The sequence below is a fragment of the Anarrhichthys ocellatus genome, unplaced genomic scaffold (genome assembly GCF_004355925.1).
Source record: "Anarrhichthys ocellatus isolate YVR2014 unplaced genomic scaffold, GSC_Weel_1.0 scaffold49, whole genome shotgun sequence".
Classification (NCBI taxonomy): domain Eukaryota; kingdom Metazoa; phylum Chordata; class Actinopteri; order Perciformes; family Anarhichadidae; genus Anarrhichthys; species Anarrhichthys ocellatus.
In genome coordinates this window covers 2,456,576-2,466,245 of record NW_022280079.1, presented here as the reverse complement: position 1 = coordinate 2,466,245, position 9,670 = coordinate 2,456,576, and the positions used below count along the sequence as shown (strand labels likewise).

The 9,670-nt window shown below is 41.7% G+C and overlaps 1 protein-coding gene and 1 long non-coding RNA gene across 3 annotated transcripts in view; one reads left to right on the top strand and one right to left on the bottom strand.

The window, feature by feature from the left end:
* podxl (podocalyxin-like) overlaps positions 1–3,794 on the top strand; it is a 19,838-nt gene extending 16,044 nt beyond the window's left edge. The window contains exons 5-8 of one of the 2 annotated variants that reach the window (XM_031869850.1): positions 987–1,119; positions 1,225–1,268; positions 1,378–1,497; positions 2,571–3,794. In XM_031869850.1, the coding sequence (XP_031725710.1) occupies positions 987–1,119; positions 1,225–1,268; positions 1,378–1,497; positions 2,571–2,759 (486 nt within the window). In that variant the 3' untranslated portion in view covers positions 2,760–3,794. Of the gene's footprint in view, positions 1–986; positions 1,120–1,224; positions 1,269–1,377; positions 1,498–2,567 lie in introns of both variants that reach the window. The other variant, XM_031869849.1, reaches the window with a different exon arrangement.
* Positions 3,795–5,640: 1,846 nt separating this feature from the next.
* LOC116395762 (uncharacterized) overlaps positions 5,641–9,670 on the bottom strand; it is a 5,076-nt gene continuing 1,046 nt past the window's right edge. The window contains exon 3 of the long non-coding RNA XR_004213545.1: positions 5,641–9,010. This is a non-coding gene — a long non-coding RNA (uncharacterized LOC116395762). The remainder of the gene's footprint in view (positions 9,011–9,670) is intronic.

The window sequence follows — 9,670 nt, the reverse complement described above, 5'->3', positions numbered from 1 at the left end:
TATAACCAGTCCACTGAGCCTCTCTGTCCCACTATAACCAGTCCACTAAGGCTCTCTGTCCCACTATAACCAGTCCACTGAGGCTCTCTGTCCCACTATAACCAGTCCACTCAGCCTCTCTGTCCCACTATAACCAGTCCACTGAGCCTCTCTGTCCCACTATAACCAGTCCACTCAGCCTCTCTGTCCCACTACAACCAGTCTACTCAGCCTCTCTGTCCCACTATATAACCAGTCCACCAGTGGCGGGCCATGCATTTGCAACATGCACCTGTTGGTGAGGCAACATCCAAGGTGTGTGCATTAAATTAATAAAGGAAGATGCTAACTTGTTTTTAAACTATGCCAAAATACAATAATACTAACTATACCCTGCAGAGGGCAGACACACCAGCAACTTCTTCTGTGCTGCAACTGCTGACTCATCTCCTGTCTTCTGTTCCATTCTAACACGGTGTATCGGGATCTTTAAATGTGACTTTTGTTTCTAGAATGTAAAGGAGCTGGAGAAAAAATGGACATTTCCTCTAAACTATCTCCCAGGTAAATATTTAAGTAAACTAGTCTGAAAAAAACACGAATACTTCCCACCAGTGAAGGACGCTCTGGGCGGATCCATCATTAGGAAACAGTGAAGCTCGCTATAAACAAAAAAAGGATTCCAGTAACTGGGTGGAAAAAGTGTCTTCAGTGGGAACCCTTCCTGCCTTTCACTAGTTTCCTTCTTTCCCACACCTCTTTCATATACTCACCCTCTCTGTCTGACGGCCTACACAGCTGTGCTGTTCCATTACACACCAGAAATACCCCACACATCACGGCATAGGAAGATATGACAGCCGTCACTTTTGACCTTCCTGTCCAAACTGTGACCGCATAGAAGCTTAGCGACGGCTCAGCTCGGAGTCATTCATGGAAAAATAGAAAAATGTAAAGGATTTATTATTTGCAGAGATGTTTACAGATGTGCCCCTTTTTACCTTCAGAAAGAGGAGGAGAAAGATCTGGTGGAGCTGTGCAGGCGGCTGATGGTCAATTTGCAAGATGGGAATTGCACCCTTACATGGCAGCACCACAACGGCAAAATACAGTTCGACTGTGTGGAGATAAATGGAAGAGGTGAGGCATTGTCCTCCTCTTTGGAAAAGTCACATTTGTCAGGTTGAATTAGAGGCCAACTGAATTTTCTATCTGCTAACAAATACACCTGAATGTATCTCACAGTGAAAACCAGCCTCGCGACCCAGTACTATGAAGAAATCACCAAGGTAAGGGTTAAGACATGGTATTGTCAGCATATTGAAACACTTGCAGAGTCAGTGACGGGCTCCGTGGTGTTAAGAGATGTCATTCTGGTATTGTATTCTCTGCTTAAAGAAACCAACAGATAGCAAAACCCTGATAGCCATCCTGGCCTCCAGTGGAGCTCTGCTGATCATGATCGTCATCCTCGCCGTTTGTGCCTCTCACCATCGCAAGCCGTACAACGAGAACCAGGTAGTGCTACAAAACGTCCCACAGGGGTTGACCCTCAAGGGCTCACATTACTTCAGGTTTTCTTTTGGCCGGTGTGGACGAATAGTGTTCCCTCTGTACCAACCAGTGGTTGGTCCCGTTTTGATTGATTTTTTTCCATACTAGTGTAACAACATGAGCAAAGATAATACAGCTGTCGGCAGTACTCAACAGTACTCAGCCCTGCTGCACACATGCCGGGACAAACTTCCCCCTTGATTAGAAGATTTATGCATGAAAATGAATACAAATGTAACTGTAAAACGTAAAAATGTCAATGCATAGACTTTGAATTAGTTTAAAGGTACTTGAAGAGAAACTTATTGTTTAACTTGGACCCTATTCTTCCATGTTTTTGTGTCTTAAGTGACTAATGGGGACAACAGTCTCTGAAATGGAGTGAGAAGCTGCAGCCGCCATACAGGCTGCAATGTTATTCCTCGCCGTCAATGTACGTCCACTTAAAGTGCTTGTTTTTGCCGCAGACAGGGTCAGATTGTTGTTATTAGTCTCTGACAACTTTACAGAAAGAACTTTGCAGAGATATAAAACCTTTTTCTTTTACCCTTCGCTTGATTCGCTCCGTTTGTCATTGCGTGTCTCGCTCATGGAGAAGTCTCGTTCTGAAATCTCGCATCGCATCCACATTGTAGAAATCCACTATTCAGCCATGAAGTTGAAAAACAACAAACTCTGATAATACCAGCACTCCTCTCTCAGACTCTCACACCCGTTTACACCGTTGTCTTCCCGCAACAAGTCACCTCTCACCGGATTTACGAACGAGACTTCTCCTCGAGCGTGACTTGGTTTGACGGATCGGATCGGATCGGATCAAGTGAAAGGTAAAGAAAAAGGTTCCATTTCTCTGTAGGGTTCTTTCCATAATGTTGTCAGACATTTCTAACAATCTGAGCCTGTCAGCCCCAAAAACAAACACTTTTAGTGACATACTTCAACCAGACATAGAAAATAAGTTTCCCTTTAACATAAATAAGCAGTATCAAATATGAAGACAGCTTTTAGAGACTTTGTCCCTTTAATCCCTGCAGCAGCACCTGACAGAGGAGCTGCACACGGTGGAGAATGGATACCACGACAACCCGACGCTGGAGGTGATGGAGGTGCAGCCGGAGATGCAAGAGAAGAAGGTGGCGCTGAACGGAGAGTTCAACGACAGCTGGATCGTCCCCATCGACAACCTGCTGAAGGACATAGTGGACGAGGAGGACACGCACTTGTAGAGAGACGACTGGGGACAGAGGAGGAAGAGGAGGAGGAAAAGGAAGAGGAGGAGGAAAAGGAAGAGGAGGAGGAGGAAAAGGAGATGGCGACAGAACAAACGCCAAAACAAAAAAAAGAATCCAAACTTCTTGCTCCATGCCAGCCCTTATCTTACACTCCTGACCCTGGAGGTTGTTGTCCCTGTAGCTAGAGAAGACAAACACATACTTCCTATACATCAGCCACGCCCCCACATTAATGCTGTCTGTCTGTTTGATATATTTCTACTCTAGTTTGATAGGAAAAAATAAATGAAGATTAAAAGTATCAAAGCCTTTGGGGATGAAGTACCAATCAAATCGTACAAGGTGGCCTTTAAAAAAACTCCACTAAATGTTTTGACTAAACATTTGTTTTTATAAGTGACTTCACACAATTCACTCTGAAAACTCTAAGTGCTCCAGACCAGACAAGAAAATTGTGCCTTTTCATAAAAAAATTGTACACAATCACCTGTAAATAAAGTACTTTCCAGTTATTTTCTGCGAGTGAGGAAGAGTCAGGTGACGTTGTTAAACGGATTGCTGGCTCCGGAGGCCCAATGAGGAGGAAGCTCAGAGAGGTAACACCGACGCCGGCTGCCTCCGCAGTTCTAGAGTTACTATTAGACGTAGAGGACCTCGGGGCGCTTCACAGCGTCTGGGCACTTCTCCGCTTTTGGCTGTGAAGGCGGCGCCGGTTAACTGTTCATTAAGAAAGACGATGTCCACTAAGACGCTTCTTTAGGTGAATAGAAAAAAGACAAATGGGCTTTTAATCCACAGTGCCACATTTTGAGGCCAGGGTGTACGGAAGTTTTGTTTTGCGCTCTCTCGATACATTTAACGTGAATACAAACGAGGGGAAAAGGTTCCAGCTTTCTTAATAAAATGCGAAGTCCGAAATTGGAGACGCGTAACAGCGGTAACTCGTGCCACTCTCATGTAACCAAACGATGATTTGTGAGAATCAGAAAGACTTAACTTGTTTCTTTATTTATTTATATATATTTATATATATATCTATATATATATATAAATATATATATATATCTATATATATATATATATATATCTATATAAATATCTATATATATATATAAATATCTATATATATAAATATCTATATATATATATATATATATATCACGCCTAGTTATACTTACACTTCAATTGAAGCGTTATTGACGTTACATAGCCGTCTGCCATCATCTTTTATGAACGCCGTTGTCATTACCGCGTTGCATTCTGGGATATTTATGCCGGCGCAGTTCCCAGTGTTAGCATTATGTAATATTTCACCAGAAATAGTAAGCAATTCACATACTATTGGTTTCAGACATACTGAAACACCTTTTAGAGTGCTAAATAGCATGCTAGTGTGGAACGCTTTGCTTCTGTCCCCTCTGGCTTTCCATACATGGAGGATATCGCTCAGTATTCTTTAAAGAAATATTTCCATTGGTTCAAAAATGTCATGAGCAATAAAACATAACCTTGATTACTTACGTTGATCTGGTATGAGTAGTAGCTATTCTGCAGTTTTCTAACAAAAGTCAAACAGGAAGTTGACACCTACAGATACGCATGTTGTACTCTGTGGCCACATTCATAAAAATGTCTTTAAAGCAAATTACTCGACAGAAATTAAGGGAAATGGAATTGTTCATTATTCTGTAAGTACCACCTGAGAACACACTGTCCTGCGTTAAAGCAAAAGAAAATGATCTCATGTTGCAAATTCGCAGTTTTATGTTACAAATGTATTGAAATTTAAGGACCAGGACACGTATTCTATTTTAACCTCAAAGAATGATCACAAAATAAAGTCCACTATTAGTCAAATGTTGCTAATAAGAATACAACTGGACTGATACTTGCTTTGCTTTTAAAAACCACCTCTTAGGTCGACACTGTAAATAGTTGTTTCTTCCACACCGGTGTTGCTGCTGGAGGGTGGAGTCTCCTGACATTTTAAATTGTCCGACTTGATATTAAAACCCTCAAAGCAGAACCCGGGCAAATGTCATTTTGGATTCTGTTCAGTTTGAATCATTTCTTTCCTTTTAAACCCATTAAGAAGTTAATATATATGTACTTGTATTCAAGTGAATCCATCACCTTGGGCACTCCAATCATCCTGTTGATTGCTTTTTTTATATTTTCGTTGTGTGTCTACAGTTTCACTTTTATTATAGCTGTGATGTTTTCACTAAAGTACGTTATCAGTATTTTTCATGTATTTATGGATTGTTTGCTGCTGAAGGCAAACAACAGGGGTCTGACACACTGGAAGCTGTAAATGGTCGATCGCCTCGGCGATCATGTTGTTCTAATTGTTCAGATTTGAAAATAAAAAGGCTGTGTTTGTTTTTTCACTTTGGTCCCACAGTTCTCCTGTTCTGCAGACACAGCACGGAGACGGAAGTTACGAAAACCTGAACAAAATACAATCTTTATTCATTATATACATTACATACAATGCAATACTACAGGGCTTTCTACATATTCACTGTATCCACAGTAGTGCTCACTGATCTGAGTACCAGCCTTAAAAACTCCTGAGTCCCACCCAGGGGTCAGGAGAAGGGCAAGATGGAAAAAAATAATAATAATGAAAATACCACTCCATCCATCAAACATTGTTGTGTGGACCGTATTTCCCCTAAAATAGCAAAAAAGAAAAGTAGCATTTGGCATTTAATTAGTCTTTTTTAACGCAGTTTTCTTCTGTCACAAAATGAAAATAAATGCTACGGCAAGCATGATGTCAAAATATAAATAATGTCCTCTCATCGCATTCTCATTTCATCAGATATACGAATTATTTTTGTTTTTGCTCTGGGGTCTGGTTTTTCTTTACATCAGCGTTTCCGCTTCAGAACGTTGCTATTGTCATCCGCCGGCAACAAAACAAGAGCACAAAACATTTTTTTGGGGGAAGTGCTGCTCCATCGTGGTGAATTGTTCCAGCTTTTACTTTCCTCCACCGATGAATTTAGTGATGTTTGTGTTGAGTCTGTCGCTCCATCGGTCTGAAATAACTACTCTCGTCTTAGTGTCGGTGAAAACACACCAGCAGGATCGATGACATGAAGAGCGTATCAGCAGAGCAGCAAACATCGCAGGTTTTACATGTTGAACTTCAGCGCGCATAATGGGAAGCTCTCCATTGTAGTGTAAACAAACACCTTATGAAATCTAAAGCAGGACGAAGCAAGTGAGGAGGTGAGGCCTCTTGGCTGAATTCACCAGGTAGAGATTTCACATCGAGTGCATTCAATGTAAAAGCATCAAAATATTCCATTCCAAGCTCAAGCAACACTTCAGGACCATACCACTGATTGTTTTTGCAACAACTCATGTTCCCTTAAAGAAGGAGTCGAGATAATATTGGAAAATTTGCTTTCTTGCTAAGGATCAGATGAGAAGATCGACACCACTCTCGTGCCTGTGGGCTAAATATGAAGCTACCGCCAACAGACAGTTAGCTTAGCATAGCATAAAGACTGGGATAGCTCCATCCTGTACCTTCAAAGATAAGAGCATAAAAGGTGAATTATCATCCAATAAACTCATAAATCATGTTCAATCAACCCTGAATTACACTCGTTTACAAATGTGACGCTCCAGTCAAAGTAGTGTTTAACATGAAAGAGATGTTTCAATTCACCAATAAATAAACTGACTTGGGTCGTTGGACCCAATTCAGCTCTTTTGTTGATGATGTCCTTTTGTCTTCAAGCTCATAAGCAGGGATTGCACTGATCCTGGACACAAATATGTACAAATTGAGGTTTAACAGTCGTAGCAGATGTGCCAGAGATGACAGCGAGTGGCGTAGTGTTCCAATGAAGCCCGGTTTGTTATGAACGCAGCACTGGGAGAGACGATCGGTGTTGATGGAAGTCATGGAAGACAATAGATGAGCAAACTGAGAGAGCACCAATGAACAAGGACCCCCACACATCCCCCAGTGATGATTGGCTGACAGCAGAGGTAAACCTTTCAACTTCAACACTACGCGCATGTGAGCAGGTGAATCATTAGAGCAGTATCTGACATCAGCTCCACTGTCTGCTGGTGAACTCAAACACCACCCTTACTTTTTTTCCGTCTTTTCGTACAGAAGAAAACTTGTTAAAAAAACTGGCCTCTCAAACAGCACACCTTTTTTTTTTTTACCCTAAATTTTGATATTGCATGATTCTTTTTTTAGTGATGCTACAACCAATATTTGACATCATGTGTGAGGGATTATCGGAAACGTGTTAAAGACATTCCAGAGCTACTGTGTTGGTGGGAACCCGCGTCACTTCTTCCTTTACCAAACAGATCAACTACAAATCAGCAGTGTCACATTCCTCCTAATGAGAGTACATCTAGTGTCATGTTTTGTAATGGAGGACGCTGGTTCTGCTTAAAGGGACCGTGTGGATGTTTAGAAGTGGGGTTGTATGAGGTACTTCTCCATAGTCAGTGTATTACTACAGTGGAAGGAGTTTGAAGAACCAGACCGTACACAGGAGCTGCTGGTCTACTGCCGCCTTAATTGGTTAGTTTCTTTGTGTTATTGTGTGACTTTGGTAAATCCAAACTAACCCTTTAAAACACCAAAGTCACACATAAACACAAACAAACTAACCGATGGAGGCAGCGGTAGAGCAGCAAACCCTGTGTTCTGAGAGCTAAAACTACCGTTTCTGTCAAAGAAGTCTGGTGGCTTTGAAGAGAGCAGAGATAACGGCTATAACTCATGTTTGTTTCTCCAAACTCCATCTACAGCAGGAAATACACCGACTCTGAGAAGTACCTCGTACAACCACACTTCAAAACATCCAAACTATCCTTTTGCCTCTGCTGTAACTTCACAAATGTATTCAGGCCGACTTGTGGGATTTTTTGGAGGAAAAAAAGGAAAATCTCAGTGATTATTTCATCACACTGAGGAACATCTGGTCAACACACTTTGACACAAAATGCCCTTTTCCCCACTCCAATAGTCAAACTGGAATACTGGCACCAGCACTTCATTCGCACGCGCACACCAACCGCTTTGAATTCTTCCCAATAAATACGAGTAATTCAATGTAGAGCCAGCAAGTTGCTGTATGGGGACCCTGACTTTTAGGTAAAGAGGAACAAGAGAGATCATGATCCAGCACGGAATCGATTCAATGCACACCCAAAAAAATTAAACAAAAAGAAAATCCCTATATGTATATTTACATATTCTGTACACCATTTAGAATTAAGTCCATAAACTAATGAGGGGAAAAAAGCCAGTTTTACAACCTAAACCAATATATAAAGGTATATTTAGATATATATTAAGCTTTATCTCATGGAATCATTCCTCTATTGTTAATACAACACTATTAAATTGTTGTGGCCTCTGCATGGCCGTCAGGAATCGGAGCTGAACGTGTTGCAGAGAAGCAAGCGAACCAAAATGTAAGTGTACTTTGGGATCTTGCAGGAGATGCTGAAATGTTACCAAAAAGAACAGAGGATGAATTTTTAACTGGACTTTCGCAACAATTGGCCAGAACGGACGTCACATGTTTCGCTATAAACACGTGAATGGACGCCTGTAGGGGGCTGTGCGTGGGTGTGGGCATCGGTACGAAGCACAAATCCAATACGAAAAACAGGAAAAGTCTATGAAAAAAAAAAAGAAAGACTGAAAATAAATGCGTGCATATCATGTTTTCACTCTCCAAGTGAAGATGAAAAACACAAGCGATGTTTGGCCGAGTTTAGAGGAGCTTCCAGAAACGTTCATCAGCAAGAGAAAACCCAAAAGGGAAAAGAGAAACAGCTCGGGTCGTCGAGTCTCACACATATCCGAATACCACAATGTTGTTGTTGTGTGTGTGTGTGTGTGTGTGTGTGTGTGTGTGTGTGTGTGTGTCCGACCCTCACCACCGGCCGATGCAGACCGTGGCAGCAGCAGGAAGTCAGTGTGACGGAGTTCCAGATGTTTAATCCCACCAAACGGATTCAGGAGTAGAAAAATAACTGGTCTCTGTCTCCTACGTCCCAACCGGGCGTGCGGATGGGTGGGTGTTCAGTCGGTTTCCAGTGGGGAGGGGAAAGGTGTCGGGGGGGCTAGAGCGTGATGAGGTCGACCAGGTTGCCCTTGGGCGGAGTCATGCTGTCTGGGAAGAAGTTGACGAGCGTGTCGAAGAGCTGCGTCCGCTGAGCGTACGTCTGGTCCACGTCTGAGAAACCTGAGAGAGGAGAGGCAGAAAACAGAAGGTCAAAGAAGAGATGGAGGGCTTCCATCATGATTATGGCAAGAGGGCTAGAACAGTGTCACGCTGGGTTCATGCATACGCCAATCATAACTTCCCCACCGTCAGTAAAAGCCCAAAGTATCGGCATCAACATCTACTTTAAGTACCAGAAGTTAGCCATTAGCAGAATGGCCCATTTCAAATAATAGATGTACGCTCAGCTAAAAACACTTTATATCTACTTTATATACTTCATAACTGGTCTATATACTACTTAGCAGCCGAACTAGTAACTAATATAGTCAAATAAATGTAGTGAAGTTAAAAGTACATATTTCCTCTGAGATGTAGTATAAAGTAACATGAAATGGAAATACTCAAGTACAAGTACCTCAAAATTGTACTTAAGTACATTACTTGAATAAATGTACTGAGTTACATTCCACAACTAAAATATGACGACAGACATTCAAAGCTTCATTCTAAAACCTCAGTAGAAGCTTTGAATGTAAAAAAGTAAAGCGCTATGGGTGACTTGATAAAATCAACAAATTATTAACTATTTCAGAGACACTAAATACTGAACCTGATTCTTGTTCATATCAGGACACACACACACACACACACACACACACACACACACACACACACACA